Below are 19,683 nucleotides of genomic sequence, written 5' to 3'. Positions count from 1 at the left end.
TAAACGTGGATTTTTTAAAGAATTTTTCCAGTAAACCTTGAGCCACATAAACGTGGATTTTTTAAAGAATTTTTCCAAGAAACCTTGAGCCACATAAACGTGAATTTTTTAAAGAATTTTTCCAAGAAACCTTGAGCCACATAAACGTGGATTTTTTAAAGAATTTTTCCAGTAAACCTTGAGCCACATAAACGTGGATTTTTTAAAGAATTTTTCCAGTAAACCTTGAGCCACATAAACGTGGATTTTTTAAAGAATTTTTCCAAGAAACCTTGAGCCACATAAACGTGGATTTTTTAAAGAATTTTTCCAAGAAACCTTGAGCCACATAAATGTGGATTTTTTAAAGAATTTTTCCAAGAAACCTTGATTCAAATAAACGTGGATTTTATAAAGAATTTTTCCAAGAAACCTTGAGTCACATAAACGTGGATTTTTTAAAGAATTTTTCCAAGAAACCTTGAGTCACATAAACGTGGATTTTTTAAAGAATTTTTCCAAGAAACGTTGATTCAAATAAACGTGGATTTTTTAAAGAATTTTTCCAAGAAACCTTGAGCCACATAAACTTGGATTTTTTAAAGAATTTTTCCAAGAAACCTTGATTCAAATAAACGTGGATTTTTTAAAGAATTTTTCCAAGAAACCTTGAGCCACATAAACTTGGATTTTTTAATGATTTTTTCAATAAACCTTGAGCCACATAAACGTGGATTTTTAAAGAATTTTTCCAAGAAACATTGAGCCACATAAACGTGGATTTTTTAAAGAATTTTTCCAAGAAACCTTGAGCCACATATAAACGTGGATTTTTTTAAAGAATTTTTCCAAGAAACCTTTAGCCACATAAACGTGGATTTTTTTAAAGAATTTTTCCAAGAAACCTTGATTCAAATAAACGTGGATTTTTTAAAGAATTTTTCCAAGAAACCTTGATTCAAATAAACGTGGATTTTTTAAAGAATTTTTCCAAGAAACCTTGATTCAAATAAGCGTGGATTTTTTAAAGATTTTTCCCAAGAAACCTTGAGCCACATAAGCGTGGATTTTTTAAAGATTTTTCCCAAGAAACCTTGAGCCACATAAGCGTGGATTTTTTAAAGAATTTTCCCAAGAAACCTTGAGCCACATAAGCGTGGATTTTTTAAAGAACTTTTCCAAGAAACCTTGAGCCACATAAACGTGGATTTTTTAAAGAACTTTTCCAAGAAACCTTGAGCCACATAAACGTGGATTTTTTAAAGAACTTTTCCAAGAAACCTTGAGCCACATAAACGTGGATTTTTTAAAGAACTTTTCCAAGAAACCTTGAGCCACATAAACGTGGATTTTTTAAAGAACTTTTCCAAGAAACCTTGAGCCACATAAACGTGGATTTTTTAAAGAACTTTTCCAAGAAACCTTGAGCCACATAAACGTGGATTTTTTAAAGAACTTTTCCAAGAAACCTTGAGCCACATAAACGTGGATTTTTTAAAGAATTTTTCCAAGAAACCTTGAGCCACATAAGCGTGGATTTTTTAAAGAATTTTTCCAAGAAACCTTGAGCCACATAAGCGTGGATTTTTTAAAGAATTTTTCCAAGAAACCTTGAGCCACATAAGCGTGGATTTCTTAAAGAATTTTTCCAAGCAACCTTGAGCCACATACGCGTGGATTTTTTTAAAGAATTTTCCCAAGAAACCTTGAGCCACATAATCAGGGATTTTTTAAAGAATTTTTCCAAGAAACCTTGAGCCACATAAACGTGGATTTTTTAAAGAATTTTCCCAAGAAACCTTGAGCCACATAAACGTGGATTTTTTAAAGAATTTTTCCAAGAAACCTTGAGCCACATAAACGTGGATTTTTTAAAGAATTTTTCCAAGAAACCTTGAGCCACATAAACGTGGATTTTTTAAAGAATTTTTCCAAGAAACCTTGAGCCACATAAACGCGGATTTTTTAAAGAATTTTTCCAAGATACCTTGAGCCACATAAACGTGGATTTTTTAAAGAATTTTCCCAAGAAACCTTGAGCCACATAAGCGTGGATTTTTTAAAGAATTTTCCCAAGAAACCTTGAGCCACATAAGCGTGGATTTTTTAAAGAATTTTCCCAAGAAACCTTGAGCCACATAAGCGTGGATTTTTTAAAGAATTTTCCCAAGAAACCTTGAGCCACATAAGCGTGGATTTTTTAAAGAATTTTCCCAAGAAACCTTGAGCCACATAAGCGTGGATTTTTTAAAGAATTTTCCCAAGAAACCTTGAGCCACATAAGCGTGGATTTTTTAAAGAATTTTCCCAAGAAACCTTGAGCCACATAAGCGTGGATTTTTTAAAGAATTTTCCCAAGAAACCTTGAGCCACATAAGCGTGGATTTTTTTAAAGAATTTTCCCAAGAAACCTTGAGCCACATAAGCGTGGATTTTTTAAAGAATTTTCCCAAGAAACCTTGAGCCACATAAGCGTGGATTTTTTAAAGAATTTTCCCAAGAAACCTTGAGCCACATAAGCGTGGATTTTTTAAAGAATTTTCCCAAGAAACCTTGAGCCACATAAGCGTGGATTTTTTAAAGAATTTTCCCAAGAAACCTTGAGCCACATAAGCGTGGATTTTTTAAAGAATTTTCCCAAGAAACCTTGAGCCACATAAGCGTGGATTTTTTAAAGAATTTTCCCAAGAAACCTTGAGCCACATAAGCGTGGATTTTTTAAAGAATTTTCCCAAGAAACCTTGAGCCACATAAGCGTGGATTTTTTAAAGAATTTTCCCAAGAAACCTTGAGCCACATAAGCGTGGATTTTTTAAAGAATTTTCCCAAGAAACCTTGAGCCACATAAGCGTGGATTTTTTAAAGAATTTTCCCAAGAAACCTTGAGCCACATAAGCGTGGATTTTTTAAAGAATTTTCCCAAGAAACCTTGAGCCACATAAGCGTGGATTTTTTAAAGAATTTTCCCAAGAAACCTTGAGCCACATAAGCGTGGATTTTTTAAAGAATTTTCCCAAGAAACCTTGAGCCACATAAGCGTGGATTTTTTAAAGAATTTTCCCAAGAAACCTTGAGCCACATAAGCGTGGATTTTTTAAAGAATTTTCCCAAGAAACCTTGAGCCACATAAGCGTGGATTTTTTAAAGAATTTTCCCAAGAAACCTTGAGCCACATAAGCGTGGATTTTTTAAAGAATTTTCCCAAGAAACCTTGAGCCACATAAGCGTGGATTTTTTAAAGAATTTTCCCAAGAAACCTTGAGCCACATAAGCGTGGATTTTTTAAAGAATTTTCCCAAGAAACCTTGAGCCACATAAGCGTGGATTTTTTAAAGAATTTTCCCAAGAAACCTTGAGCCACATAAGCGTGGATTTTTTAAAGAATTTTCCCAAGAAACCTTGAGCCACATAAGCGTGGATTTTTTAAAGAATTTTCCCAAGAAACCTTGAGCCACATAAGCGTGGATTTTTTAAAGAATTTTCCCAAGAAACCTTGAGCCACATAAGCGTGGATTTTTTAAAGAATTTTCCCAAGAAACCTTGAGCCACATAAGCGTGGATTTTTTAAAGAATTTTCCCAAGAAACCTTGAGCCACATAAGCGTGGATTTTTTAAAGAATTTTCCCAAGAAACCTTGAGCCACATAAGCGTGGATTTTTTAAAGAATTTTCCCAAGAAACCTTGAGCCACATAAGCGTGGATTTTTTAAAGAATTTTCCCAAGAAACCTTGAGCCACATAAACGTGGATTTTTTAAAGAATTTTTCCAAGAAACCACGAGATAAGAATTTTTCCAGGAAAACTTGAGCCAAATAAACGTGGATTTTTTAAAGAATTTTTATAAGAAGATATAAGATATAGAGGAAAGCTACAGCCTCCTAAACGTGGATTTTTTAAAGAATTTTTATAAGAAGATATAAGATATAGAGGAAAGCTACAGCCTCCTAAACGTGGATTTTTTAAAGAATTTTTATAAGAAGATATAAGATATAGAGGAAAGCTACAGCCTCCTAAACGTGGATTTTTTAAAGAATTTTTATAAGAAGATATAAGATATAGAGGAAAGCTACAGCCTCCTAAACGTGGATTTTTTAAAGATTTTTTAGAGGAAAGCTACATCCTCCTAAACGTAGATTTTTTAAAGATTTTTTAGAGGAAAGCTACATCCTCCTAAACGTAGAATTTTTCCAAGAAACCTTGAGCCACATAAATGTAAATTTTTACAGGAAAGCTACGGCCTCCTAAACGTGGATTTTTTTAAAGATTTTTTAGAGGAAAGCTACAGCCTCCTAAACGTAGATTTTTTAAAGATTTTTTAGAGGAAAGCTACAGCCTCCTAAACGTGGAATTTTTCCAAGAAACCTTGAGCCACATAAATGTGAATTTTTTAGAGAGCTTTTAGAGGAAAGCAACAGCCTCCTAAACATGGGGTTTTAAAGAATTTTTAGAGGAAAGAAACAGCGTCTTAAACTTGGATTTTTTAAAGAATTTTTAGAGAAAAGCATCAGCCTCCTAAACGTGGATTTTTTAAAGAATTTTTAGAGGAAAGCAACAGCCTCCTAAACGCGGATTTTTTAAAGAATTTTTGGAGGAAATTCCAGAGCACTGTGCCATTTAATAAAAATAATTAGGTCGTATTTTGTGGTGACTTCATTATTCATTTATTATTGTTTTCGTTTTGACTGTAGCAAAACAACAACACCGCTTTGTGGTAAAGCAAGAAAATTCAATTTGAATTTATGTCATTCTTGTTGTGACAGTTAATGCCCCAGCACAAGCCTACCAGTGCTTCGTGATGATGGTGGGCGTTGTTAATAGAATTAATTTAACAGGAAATTATGTAAATATAAAGGAACATTACAAAATAATTGAATTTTTTCAAAGAAATTTTTTTGTATTCGTCTCTGTGACAAAGTCAAATGAAACTGGCGGGCCTCAGGGGAAATTAGGAAGCATTGTTCTTAGTCTGTGTGCTCTGCTAAGGAGAGTTAATTTATAAATATTCATCATTAAATATTTAGGGTGTGATGATTTGTAAAAAAATTTAGGATGAGGACAAAATTGTAGAAAATATCACGGCAATCATGAATAAAAAATCCGTGCGCTTTATTGGCTCCAAGTCAGCAATAAAAACTGACCTGGTGGTCTTGGACAGACCCCGCTTCACAGCTACAATAACCGACTAAATCTATCACAAAAAAATAGTGTTTAAACTTCACCTAAACGGATTTGAGGCCCCTGCTGATTTTAACGTTTAACAATTTCGAGCATAGTAGCGTGACTTCCTGCGCATCATACAGTGGATGAATATCTCACATGATTATGGGGGCACCTATGCCACCTTCGATTATCTTGTATGAGCATTTACACATGAAATTTTATATTTTAAAATTTTCAGTATTTAAAACCTTTTAGCGATAAAAGAAAAACTACTTCATATTAACTACCAATAGCTTTTATGGTAGTATAAATATTGTCGACGATGCTTTTTTAATAGTTTTATTGGAAACCATTCTTGGTGAGAAAAGTCCTATAAAGAACCCATCTAATAGCCAACATAAAAATTATATTAAACAAGGCAACACAATAAACCGAAAAACGAAGAATAAGACAAGAAAAAACGATAATCATTAAAAACGCCCAGCCATCCCAATAAAGAAAATAAGTTAAGAAATAAAATTCATATAAAAATCTCTCAACATCGACTAGCATTCCCCACACCAAACGATATTGGGGAGTAACCCACAACAAAGCATAGCAGAGATAAGACTACAAGTGAAGAAGAACGAAAAAACCTCGCCAAAGACGAAAACCTACACCAATGAAAAACATAAAAATGTAGTCAGCTAAATAAATGATAGGGAAGAGACGACAGGGGAATAGAAATCTCAGGATTAGAAATTGGGTCAATACATAAACGAATAGTTCAAATTATCAGAAGTCAAAAGATCACGACATTGGTAGCATCAGCATCATCATCATCATCGTCGTCGCAATCATTGACGACGACACCAACATCATTCTCAGCATATCTAAGCTGTATGCCACCAGCCACACCACACAAAAAAAAGACCGCATTATGATGGCATGGAATAACACATCTTCAACCTCAAACATGTGATCATCATTGTTATCGTCGTCGTCATCATCTTCCTTCCTCTCCTCTTTCCCCTATCGTAATCATAAACCAATTTTCCTTAACCGAGAAGAACCAACAACCAAAAACAAACAAAAAAATCCAATCAAATCAACCGCTAAATCCACAGAAAAAAGTCAATGTCTGCAAATTGTTTAAAACTCTGTTAGACGCACAAACTTTTCTTTCTCATGGCTGGCAAGGCAAGTAAAGAGGCAGCCAATGTTAATAACAACCGTTAGAAAATTACCAACTATTTAAACAAGTGTAAAACCACAATCCCACAAAATTATAAACATTTTACCATTTTTGTTTTGCTGATTGTTGTAGGAGGTGTTGTTACACCGGTAATACACAAAAATAACAGCACTCCCTTTTTCCGTTTTGCGTGTTATTCTTCCTTAGAAATAAAAGTGGGAAGGCTTTAATTAACTCTAAATGCTTGAGCACAACTATTGGTTGATTGGCATGCAACATGGCTGAGGGATTAAGAGAAAAATGTTTTATTATAATTCCATCATATTGAGGGCATGGGTGCCACCGTGGTGCAATGGTATGCACGCTGAAGGTCGTGGGTTCGATTCCCCGGCCAGTCAACATCAAACTCTTTTCAACGGTGGCAAAATACCCCTCAGTAATGTTGGCGACATTTTCTGAGTATTTCAGCCTTGTAAAACTTCTCTACAAGTGGTGTCTTAGACACGCCGTTCGGACTCGGCTATAAACAGTAGGTCCCATATCATTGAGCTTAATATGAATCGGGGTGCACTCATTGATATGATAGAAGTGTCCCCTGTCCCGCCTGGGATGTTTGTGGAACAATTATAAATTATATTGAGGGCATAAAGGATTTTGATAATTTCAAATGCATAAAATTAAAAATCAATTGTCGTTCGTTGGAAATTGCATCACGCATTGCGACCACGCCCACTTTTAAAATATGTTATATCTACAACACAACTAAAGAGAATTTCATGGAATTTGCTGAGAATGTTTGAAGATGTCCCATGGTGTTTTTTTTTTTCTGTTACTCCTCTTTGGAGCATGGACTTCCACACAGCATCGCCATCTTACACGGTTACTTGCTGTTGTTTTCGCATCTTCCCATGTAAGGTTGTTTTATCTTTGTTCTTGGGTTATTGTTCGTCGCCAGATGTTTCTTGGACGACCTCTATTTCGTGATGCTTGGGGATTCCATTCAAGCGCCATCCTGGTTATGCTATGAACATTTTTTTTAAGATGTGGCCAATCCACCTCCATTTCCTTCGTCTAATCTGCTTTTTTTATGGGTTCCTGGTTTGTTAAGTTCCATAGTTCTATGTTACTTATGGTGTTGGGCCTGAATATCCTGCATATGATCCTGAGGGATTTGTCTATGAATACCTGTAACTTTTGCGTGTTAGATACAAGCCAGGTTTCACTGCCGTATAGTATAATCGATTTTATACAAGCTTCGAATATTTTAAGCATGGTTTTCCTGGATATATGTGTGCTTCTCCATACAACTTGCAGACGTTCAAATGCTGCTCTCGCTTTATTTAGCCTATTGAATACGTCTGTTTCTGCACCGCCATTCTTTGTTTCAGTGCTTCCTAGATAGCAGAAGCTATCGACATATTCAATTGCTTGGCCTTGTAACATCCCAGCAAACCAATCGTACCGACATCGTACCGAACGAAATGTCTTAGCGACATCGGATCGATTTCGGTCCGATTTCGTAACGAAATCTGAAGAAAATCTTTGGGAAATTCGGATAGGAAATTTCTTTCCGACATTCGTTCCGAAATCGGTACAAAATCTGAACTATTTCAACTCCGAAAAATCGTTTAGAAATCGGAACGAAATCTGAACGATGTTGCTTCCGAAATTGTTCAGACGTGTCGGACATCCGACATTTGGTTTGCTGGGATGATGTGTTCTGTACTGGTGTTGTTTGTTCTCATGAACTTTGTTTTCTTGATGTTAATCTCAAATCCAACATTACGAGCAAGTCTCTCCAGTCTTCTCATTTTAACTGCATGTTAGATATCTTGTGAGAAGGCATATATCATCCGCATAGTCTAAGTCATTGGTGCTCGCTCCCTTACGGTAGCGTAAAAACAAACCACATGTGTTCTCTCTTTATTTTTGATTTGCCATTGCTTAGCAATGGGGAGAGTGTCTTACCACTACTAACACCCCAACTATTCTGAGCACCCCTGGTCTAAGTCTTCGAGTTGTCGTGAGAGACTCCATGTTATGCCTCTTCTCTGAGAGCAGACTTCATTCATTATTTCATCCAGTACAATTGTGAACAGTAGGGGTGACAAAGATCATCCTTGCTATAATCCCGCGTTGGTGGGGAATGGTTGGCTTATGTTTCCGTTGTGATGAACTGAGAGTTCTGCATTCCCGTACATCGCTTTTATTATTCGGATTATTTTCTGGGGTACTCCCTTTTTGCTCAATGCTTCCAATATGGCAGTTCGTCTGATGGTGTCGAAGGCTTTCTTGAAATCGATGAACAGTAGATACAGGGGGTTGCGCCATTCTATTGATTGTTCTATTATGACTTGTAGGATGTTGGCCTGGTCTACACAGCTTCTATTTGGTTTGAAGCCAGCATGTTCATCTCTCAGAATGTTTTCTACTTGCCTTTAAATTCTTTCTTGTATTATACGAGGGCGGTTCGGAAAATTCTTAGCCTATCAATGCAAGAGAATAGTTAGTTTCTCAAAAATATTTTTATTTTTCAATATAATCTCCTGAAACTTCAATACACTTAGTCCAACGCTTTTCTAGCAATTCTATCCCTTGATTAAAATAGTTTTCCTCAAGGTCTTCAAAATAGTGGTTTACAACTGTAATTGCATCTTCATTTGAGGTAAAACGCTTGCCAGCAAGGAATTTTTTAGATTTGGGAACAAGTAAAAGTCACTGGGAGCTATATCAGGAGAATAAGGTGGGTGGTCAAGCAACTCGTACTTTAATTCGTTGATTTTAGCCATTGTTAAAACACTCTTGTGCGCTGGTGCGTTGTCTTGATGAAAAATTATTTTTTTTTTTTTGTTGTAAGCCAGGACGTTTTTCTCGAATTTGTACATTTAATTGATCCAAAAGGTTGCAATAGTACTCTGAATTTATTGTTTTAACCCTTTGCAGATATTCAATCAATAAAATACCTTTGAAGTCCCAAAAAACCGTTGCCATAACCTTACCAGCCGATTGAATTGTTTTTGCCTTCTTTGGGGCACTTCCTCCAGCTTCAGTCCATTGTTTGGATTGTTCTTTTGTCTCTGGAGTATAGTGGTGGATCCATGTCTCATCAACAGTTATGAAACGACGCTTAAAATCCATTTTATTTCGCTTAAAACGATCCAAACAAGCTTGAGAAATGTTCATTCTTATGCGTTTTTGATCGACTGTTAACAAATGCGGCACCCATCTTGCAGAAAGCTTTTTCATCTGTAGTTCTTCATACAAAATTAAATGGACTCGATCATTTGAGATGCCCATGATATTAGCAATTTCACACACTTTTATTCGTCGATCATTTAATACCATAATACAATTTCTGTTGTTGTTGCTGTTTTTGGACGTCCACTACGTGGTTCATCTTCAATGCTTGTACGACCACGTTTAAATTCAGCAACCCAATTTTACTGTTGCATATGAAGGAGCACTTTCACCTAACACATTCACCATATCATTATGAATTTCTTGTCCCGATACACCTTTTTTATGTAGATATTTAATGACAGCACGCACTTCTAATTTTTCCATTGTAAAAAAATTGCGGATGCGTCTTTTTTGAACACCTGTTTCTATATGAAGGAGTTGCCAGATCGAAACAAAATTTAACATGTGTTCATAACAGAGATGGAAGTTTCCAAAGCACTTAACTTTTTTCTGTTTATACCGCGCTTTTTGTGCTAGGCTAAGAAGTTTCCGAACTGCCTCGTAAAGTAGACAGAATGAGGTTATGTATGGTACAAGGTATCGTGCAGATGGCCGCCGCTGCTTTGTTGGCACACACGCGATCTTTTAATGAAATTTTCAATGACCGTTTTGCATAAATGCTGTGGTATTTCATTAATGCAGCGTCCAATATCCTCTTTTAAGGCTTGAGCCCTCGTCGGCTTTTTTGCGTAAACCATCGACTTCAAAAAACCCCTAAGAAAAAAATCTAAAGGTGTTAAATCGCACGATCTAGGCGGCCAGGTCTGGTATCCAAAACGCGAAATAACACGACCGGGAAATTACTGATGCAGCAATTGAATTGTTTCTCTAGCTGTATGACATGTGGCGCCTCCACATTCATTTCTTCAATTCTAGACAAGAATAAAGTGGTTATCATTTCACGATACCGAACACCGTTGACTGCTTGAGGTTGACCTGCCTCATTTTCATACAAAAAAGGTCCAATGATTCCTGCAGCCCAAAAACCACACCACACAGTGAAACGTTCAGGATGCATTTCCTTCTCGTCAATCACTCGAGGATTTTTCTCGCCCCAAATGCGGCAATTCTGCTTATTGACGAAGTCATCACGATGGAAATGGGCCTCGTCACTGAAGAAGATTTTATCGGCAAAATCAGCATTTTCATGTTGTCTCTCCAATACCAATGAGAATGCCTTGTTCATTCATGTAGCGCTCCATTTTTGCTAACCTCGTACCTTCCACTAGCAAACAATAACAATTGTTCAAATGTCAAAAAATGACACTTCGAATGGCGCCAAATTTAAAAATTTCATTCTAGTTGGGACACCCTTTATCTCCAAAACTAATAAACCATTTTTTATGAAATTTAAGATTTTTTATGAATTTCGGAGGAAGTGGGGTACCTTCCCATCGTCCTTTTTTATACCCTCACCCATTGTGCTAACGAGGGTATATACACTTTCATACGGAAAAAATTTGCCTCATCGAAATAATGGTTTTAGACCCCAAGTATGTTTGGACGAAATCCGTTTCAGACAATTTGGAGTTAATTTTGCCATGTCCGTCCGTGTGTCTGTCTGGCTGGCTGGTGCGCACGAACGGATGAACCGATTTGGTCCAAAATGTGGCTTTCGTAATATTTTATCGAAACATAGTTTAAGTTCGAAGAGGGGTTACATCGGTCCACTCCCTCTGGTACCTCCCCCACAAAAGTTCGAAAATGTTCGGAAAATTTGTGCGCATGATAACTCTTGAAGGGAGCAACGGATTTGGTCCATATTTTGCACATCGTGAAATTTCTACTAGACATAGATGAAGTTTCAATATGGACCCAATCGGTCCACTTCTTCGGGTACCTCCCATACACAATTTCGGAAACGTTCAGTATAGGACCTGCCCTTGAATCGCTTTGATTTTTGTTGTAGCAACTTGTATTCACTGTCCCCCATACGACGGTACACGTTTCATCAGGGGCAAGTCCATACTTCCCGAGAAAATAGCCTCAAAGGTGCAAAAAAAACCCTATGACACCGTGTGTAGTGGTTGCAGCGCAAGATAACTGTCGAACGGATCTGCCGATTTGGTCCAAAATGTGGCCTTCGTAATATTTTGTAGTTTAAGTTCGAAGATGAGCCATATCGGTGCACTCCTTCCTCCACAAAAGTTCAAAAACGTTTGGAAAAATTAGTGGGAGTGACCGATTTGGACCATACTTATCTATTGAAAAGATATGACTCCCAAAAGAAGGCCAACTTCCATAATGGACCAAGTCGGTCCATTCTTTAAGTACCTTCTCCGCAACACTTTTGAACTTTATTCCTAATCCACATTTTTGTCGACAAGCTCAAATGTCCAAAAAAGGCCACAAAATTCTGAAAAGACCCTAAATACATTCGTTCTGTCCGCAGATGAAAGTTTCAATTCACATAGGCTGAGGGTATATCTCTGTCGGCAAAGCCGACTGATACTTTTTTACTTATTAGATGCTACATGTGCAAAACTTATGACCATATCGGTTTGAGCATTAATTTAGAGAGACAATGGGGTGTGTTCCAACCCTAGGTACTTATTTGGAGCCAAAATTCCCGACCATGTCCACTTTTTATACCCTACACCACTATGTGGAGAGGGTATTATAAGTTGGTTTTGGCCAAAAAGTTTGTAACGCATCGAAATAATGGTCGTAGACCCATACTTATATATATCAAAATGAATGTCTCGACGAGCTGAGTCGATCTGGCTATGTGTGTCCGTCCGTCCGTCCGTCCGTCCGTCTGTCCGTCTGTCCGTCTGTCCATCTAAACCTTGTAATCACGCTACAGGCCGCAATTATGATCGGATCGTCACGAAATTTTGGATGTTGATGGGGGTCCCGGAGGGGAAGAAGCCTATTGATTTTGGTGATGGTCGGATAATATTTAGGGGTCGGAAAGGGCAAAAAACTTAGGTGGATAAAAAGACAACACTTTTTTCCAAAGCCAATATCTCAGCTTCTATATGGGGTATACCAAAAGCAAAACCTGGCAATGAAAGCAGAAAATATCACCTTTCTAATGATGTAAAGTAGGTGCTCGTAGGTGATCAAACAACGAAGATATCGCAATAGTAGCAAATAAAACCCCAATTTTCATTTTTGCGATTTTAATTATATTGACAAATATCACAGCTTTGGTTGAACATTTTCCAAAAGCAAAGCCTGACTATGAAAGTTGAAGATCCCGTCTTTACAATGATGCAAACTAGGTCGGCGTAGGTAACCAAATAACGGAGATATAGCAATAGTCGGTAATACATCCCATTTTTCTATTTTTTTGGAAATCACGCTACAGGTCGCAATATTGATCGGATCGTCACGAAAATTTCAAGGTTAATGGGGGTCTCACAGATGAAGAAGCATATTGAATTTGGTGATGGTCGGATAATATTTAGGGGTCGGAATGGGCAAACACTTATTTGGAGAAAAGTCAACATTTTATTTCAAAGCCAATATCTCTGTTTCTTTAAGAGGTATATCAAAAGCAAAACATGGAAAGGAAAGTAGAAAATATCACCTTTACAACGGTGTAAAGCAGGTTGTCGTAGGTGGTCAAATAGCAAAGATATGGCAATAGCCGATAATGCATCCCATTTTCCGATTTTTTGTAATCACGCTACAGGTCGCAATTTTGATCGGATTGTCACGAAATTTTGGGGGTTAATGGGGGTCCCAAAAAGAAAGAAGCCTATTGATTTTTATGATGGTCGGATAATATTCAGGGGTCGGAATGGGCAAACACTTATTTGGAGAAAGGTCAACGTTTTATTTCAAAGCCAATATCTCTGTTTATTTAAGAGGTATATCAAAAGCAAAATCTGGCAAGGAAAGTAGAAAATATCACCTTTACGGCGATGTAAATTAGGTTGTCATAGGTGGTCAAATAGCAGAGATATGGCAATAGTCGATAATGCATCCGATTTCCGATTTTTTTGTAATCACGCCACAGGTCGCAATTTTGATCGGATCGTCACGAAGGTTTAGGGGTTAATGGGGGTCCCACAGAGGAAGAAGCCTACTGATTTTAATGATGGTCGGATAATATTCAGGGGTCGGAATGGGCAAACACTTATTTTGAGAAAGGTCAACGTTTTATTTCAAAGCCAATATCTCTGTTTCTTTAAGAGGTATATCAAAAGCAAAATCTGGCAAGGAAAGTAGAAAATATCACCTTTACGGCGATGTAAATTAGGTTGTCATAGGTGGTCAAATAGCAGAGATATGGCAATAGTCGATAATGCATCCGATTTCCGATTTTTTTGTAATCACGCCACAGGTCGCAATTTTAATCGGATCGTCACGAATTTTTTGGGAGTTGATGCGGGTCCCACATAGGAAGAAGCCTATTGATTTTGGTGATAGCCGGATAATATTTAGGGGTCGGAATGGGGAAAAACTCATTTGGAGACAAATTTAAAGTTTTATTCTTTGTGAATATATTGGCTTCTTGTAGGGATATTCCAACGACAAAGCCTGTCAATGGAAGAAGAAAATATTACCTTTACATTGGTGAAAAACAGGTTGGCGAAGGTGGTCAAACAAGGGAGATACCACAATAGTCGGTAATGCATCCAATTCTTCCATTTTTTTGCAATCAAGCTACAGGTCGTAATTTTGATAGGATGGTCACGAAATTTTGGTTGCTTATGGGGGTCCCAGAGACAAAGAGGCATATTATTTTTGGTGGTAGTCGGTTTATATTCCCTAAAAGAAATGTTTACCAGTGAAAAGCTTATGCACAGGGGTAGTGGTGTAGGGTATCACATGGTCGGCCCCGTCCCGACTATAGCCTTTGCTCACTTGTTTAAATATGTTATATCTAGACAGCGGAATTTTATGCAACCCCTATTTTTGGTCCGATTCAGGTCAAATATTGGGAATGGGCATATTTTTGGCTTCTGATTAAATTGCAATCGAAACTATGTCATATGTTTCGCAAAATTATGAAAAATGCATAAATTTTGCATATGCAAAAAATAATATGTGCATATGCAAAATGTATGCATTTTACATATTTTCTTATGCAACAAATATTTCAATAATAGATACAAAAATGTTTGTGTGTACAATTTTTCTATTTAAAATTCTCTTCAGACAAATCAAGAAATGTATAACCACAGCTACAACCTTCAAAATACCGAAAATCGGAGGAATCGTTCTATGGGGGCTATATGAAGGCCTCCACCGAGGAAGACTTAAAAAGATTTTAGCCGTTTCGGCGGGATATTGGGGCCACAACTTTCAAAATACCGAATATCGGGAGGAATCGGTCTATGGGGGCTATTTGAAGGCCTGAAGTTAACCAACAAATTTTAGATGGAAAGTTTTATACCCCAAGGAAGACTTAATACAAAATTTCACCCATTTCGGAGGGATATTGAGGCAAACAACCTTAAAAATACCGAAAATCTGGAGGTACCGTTCTATGGAGGCTATATGAATACGTGGACCTACACCGACAAATTTCAGGTGGATGGTTTTGTACCCCCAACGAAGACTAAGTACCAAATTTCAGTCTTTTCGGTGGGATATTGAGGCTACAGCCTTCAAAATACCGAAAATCGGGAGGTACCGTTCTATGGGGGCTATGTCAAGACGTGGACCAAAGTGACAAATTTCAGATGGAAAGTTTTATACTCCCAACGAAGACTTAATACAAAATGTCAGCCATTTCAGTGTGATGTTGAGGCCACAACCTTCAAAATATCGGAAATCGGGAGGTACCGGCTATATGAAGACGTGGACCTATGCGGACAAATTTCAGGTCTAAAGTTACAAACCCCTAACGAAGACTAATTTCAATAATTTCGAAGACAAATTTCAGCCATTTCGGTGGGATATTTAGATAATGATCTGATATTATTTAGCGGGCGAAATGGACCCATTGCTTTGGTATAAAAAAAATATTTTTGGTCCATATTTTATTTCCTGGAGGGCATATACCGGCAAAGTAGCCTACCCTGATGCACATTGCAATAACATGTCTGCTAGATAATGGGCCTAATATTTAATGGTTTTTGTGTAGAGAACCACATTTTCCTATTCCCAGTTTTAGCATTATTGCAAATTCCATGGTGCCCTAGGGTATTAATCGTCCAATTAGACTTTTATACATACATTGCAGCATAGGTTGCCACCCTCTTCAAAACGATTCCCCAGCCAGGCAACATAAAATTTTCAACGGTGGAAAAATACGCTTCAGTAATCTTGGCGACATTTTCTGAGTATTTCAGCCATGAAAAACTTCTCTACAAGTGGTGTCTTAGGACACGCCGTTCGGACTCGGAGATAAACTGTGGGTCCCATATCATTGAGCGAATATGAATCGGGATGTCCTCACTCATTGATATGGGAGAAGTCTCCCTTGTCCCTTCTGGGATGTTTGTGAAACTATTATTATATTATTACACTATGCAACACGAAATTTTTTAACTATATTCTGACACCGCAGCGTGATAGAAGACCAAAAAAGCGAAGATACATGTCTCGCCGTCTTTTCATATCTCATCAACTTTCGCGGTTTTAGGCCTCCAAAGGTTCGAGGCTTTAATGTCAAAAAGGGGCCATTTTGTCAGGACTATATCTTCCAACCCGTTAGTTAATTTGAATTAATTAATAAGAGACAAAGTTGTAGCACATCTCAAAAAGAACACAAATTGTAAACACATAAACTAAATCAAACTTCATCTTCTAAGTCTTAATCGCCAAGATGTAATTTCTTTTACATTTTTTCTCGGGTTTTGGTCTACAGGTATCCAACCCCTCAAATCTGAAGCGAACAGCCAACTACAAAAATGTACCTTAGGTGTCAATAAACATTTTTAGAACATACGAAATCTGTATAAACTGTTCTTAAAGATCAAAATAGCACAGGAAATGGGATTTTTATCATGTTTTCTCTGATTCTGGTCCACAGTTACTAAACCGTTCACTATTCAAGACAACAATCAACTACAAAAATGTTGCAGTCAACAACTTTCTGGAACAGACGAACTATCTGTGAAAGGTTCTCTAAGATCAAGATCGCAAAACACTTTAAAAACTATTCGATCTGTATACTTTTTTCTCCGATTCCGGCCCATATGAATATTTTCGGAATGACGCTTTTAGCTGAAATTCCTAAACAAATCAATTATTGTTAACATTTTCCCCTACTCAATAACAAATTCTTCAAAATTCAAGACAGTTTTAAAGGTTATTTATTTACGGACCTGAACAGGAAAAAATAGGCAAATATAATTGAACTTTGACCTTGATGAAACTCTCTAGGAAGTTCATATGTTCTAGAAAGTAGTTTACAGAGATCTTAGGTAAATTTTTGTAGTTTACTCTATTCTTACATTTTGAACGGTTTGGTATCTATGGTCCAGAATCGGAGAAAAAAAGTATGCAGATCGAATAGTTTCTAAAGTGTTTTGCTATTTTGACCTTTAAGAACCTTTCATCGAAAGTTCGTATATTCCATGAAGTTGTTTACTAATATCTTTGCAACATTATTGTAGTTGATTATTTTCTTGAATATTGAACGGAACAGATACTAATCTGTGGACCAGAACTAGAGCAAACTCGATAAAAGTCACATTTGTTTTGCTATTTTAACCTTTAAGAACAGTTTCTACAGAGTGCGAATGCTCTAGAAAGTTGTTTATTGAGATCTAAAGTACAGTTTTGTAGTTGTTTGTTTGCTTCAATTTTGATTGGTTTGATATCTGTAGACCAGAACCCGAGAAAAAATTTTGAAATAAATTTGACCTTGCAGATGAAGTTTGATGGATTTTATGTGTTTTTGTTCTTTAAGACAAGAGCTACAACCTTGCTTTTGAGAGTAAAACTAATTTCTTAGCAGTTTAGAAGATATGACCCAGACAAAATGATGCCTTTTGACATCAAAGCCTCAAACATTTGGAGGCCTATAACCGCGAAAGTTGATGAAATGGTGGCGGTGTCGGAATATCTTTCTTTTTCCAATTAACTCCTTGGGGAACATAGGGTCTTTACAAAGTTTTTCCAAGCTATTCTAACATTCGCAATATGTTTGTGAAGCTTTGCAATGTGTTGTTATGGGTTGTTGTTGTTGTTAAACATGATTCGCAACTATAGAATAGTACTGACAGAACGTTTGATTTGACTATGTTGATTTTTGACTTCGTTAGTATAACCCTTGAGTTCCAGATGTTTCTTAATTGAAAGAAGGCGCTGTTGGTTTTACCTATTCTAAATTCAATGTCAGCCTGTGCACTGCTTTCGGTTGAGATCATGCTTCCCAGATAGCAGAATTTGTTTAGGAACTCTATTTGTTCCTGTCCAATGATAAAGTGATTGTTGTTAGATGCGGTGTTAATTCTTAAACCGACATTCGCTGAGTGGGCAACTAAGTCGTCGAGTTTAGACTGCATATCGGAGTGTCTGGTGGATAGTAGGCAAAAGTAGTCTGCGTAGTCTATATCCTCAAGATGGCTGCTTATAGTCCATTGGATACCACGACGGCCACCTTCGATTGTTTCCTTCAACACATTATCAATTACAAGAAGAAATAGTAGTGGCGACAGTAGGCAGACCTGTCTCACACCGGATTTTGGACGAAATGGTTCCGATAAACGGCCATTGTGTATAGGACCCGGCAAAGGAAACCGGGAATTGTTAATAAAAATGAATGTTATTTAAGTTATTTCTTACAATAAGTTTATTAGTTTCATAAAGAAATTTCGATTTGTGGAAAGCTAATTCCCAGGGTCAGTGGTGTAGGGTATCACATGGTCGACTATAGCCTTGGCTTACTTGTTTGAGATTGTGTTTTTTTGAAAACACAAATATTTCCCATAGTTTCCAAACATACCATTTTGTGTAATTTTATGAAATAACAAGAAAATATTTATAAACTTATTCTTCTTTTACACAGAAAACCTACAATAAACGTGCATATTAAATATTTCCCATATGATACAGAACGGATTAACCGATTTGGCTTTCTTAATATTTTGTTCAAACTTAGTTTAAGTTCGAAGATGGGCCATATCGGCCCACTCCTTCGGGTACCTCGCCCAAAAGGTCGAAATGCTCTACGAAAATAATCCTCATTCGATTTGACTGGCGACATGTCATCTCATAAATAAGCTGAAACAACATTTAACAAAGATATAACGCTAATTTCAGATGCATTACAGGGTCTTCAGCAAAAACTTCATCACGCCATAACTCGGAAGTTCATCTCACGGCGGATCTGTCCTTCGGGATTCTTAATATACTCACCAAGGGCTTTCATCCCCAAAAGGAATTATCTCTGGCCCAAAATTTCGGTTCATAGTGTAATCTACAGTTACTTTTAAATTTATTTTTTCAATGCTCTCGGTAAATCCATACAAATTCAGATAATTTTTTGTCGAACTTCCCGCAACATATGTTACAATTTTATAAAATTGAACAAAATTCCTACAAAAACATCTCAACACTAATTAATGGATAAAAATCTCAAATAACATCCAAAAATCATTTCCTTTCAAAGCAAAACAAAACCCCTAAAAACACAAATCCTTAAACATTAATTACAAAAAAAATCGAGAACTTCACGCTTAACGGTAGACCGACCAGAAATAACAACAACTTAACTTACCTTGTCGTATGGCACGTATCCAATCGTGACGTTCTTTTTCACTGTTGGCTACCAAATACAGGGTATACTGGGGAACAGTGCGTTGCGATTGATCATCGGTAGATTCACAATAGCCTACTTGAAAAGGATAACCCTGCAGGGATGGTAGGTAGATAGGTAGAATGCAGACGTAGGAAAAAGAAATAAATATAAAAAACAAATAAATTAAAATGAAATAAAAAAGGAAAAAAAAAAAATAAACACGAGATACGTAGATGTAAAAAAACAACAAAGAAGACAAAAAATTTGGTACTCACATCCGGTGCAAAAGGATCTCCACCTTCACCATTAACTGTGGCTACCTCTACAAGTCTGACACCCTTAACAGGTATGCGACCACGTTCACGACGACGCTGAAATTGAAAAAAATAAGAAATTGTATTTTTTATCGAATGAAAAATAAATAAAAAATATTATTCGTTCAAGCAAGAAACCTTAAAATAAAATGTTCAATATTTTGTTAC

The 19,683-nt window shown here is 36.8% G+C and overlaps 1 protein-coding gene across 1 annotated transcript in view; it reads right to left on the bottom strand.

Moving 5' to 3' along the window:
• Btk (tyrosine-protein kinase Btk29A) overlaps positions 1-19,683 on the bottom strand; it is a 533,208-nt gene that overhangs the window by 288,779 nt on the left and 224,746 nt on the right. Inside the window, exons 3-4 of the mRNA XM_073970132.1 lie at positions 19,477-19,572; positions 19,181-19,313 (exon numbers count right to left, since the gene is read on the bottom strand). Coding sequence (XP_073826233.1) covers positions 19,181-19,313; positions 19,477-19,572 — 229 coding nt within the window. The remainder of the gene's footprint in view (positions 1-19,180; positions 19,314-19,476; positions 19,573-19,683) is intronic.

Source organism: Musca autumnalis, unplaced genomic scaffold, assembly GCF_047663935.1.
Source record: "Musca autumnalis isolate F117 unplaced genomic scaffold, ASM4766393v1 scaffold_2, whole genome shotgun sequence".
Classification (NCBI taxonomy): Eukaryota; Metazoa; Arthropoda; class Insecta; order Diptera; family Muscidae; genus Musca; species Musca autumnalis.
The sequence above is the reverse complement of the archived record's forward strand: the minus strand, read 5'-3'. Positions and strand labels throughout refer to the sequence as shown.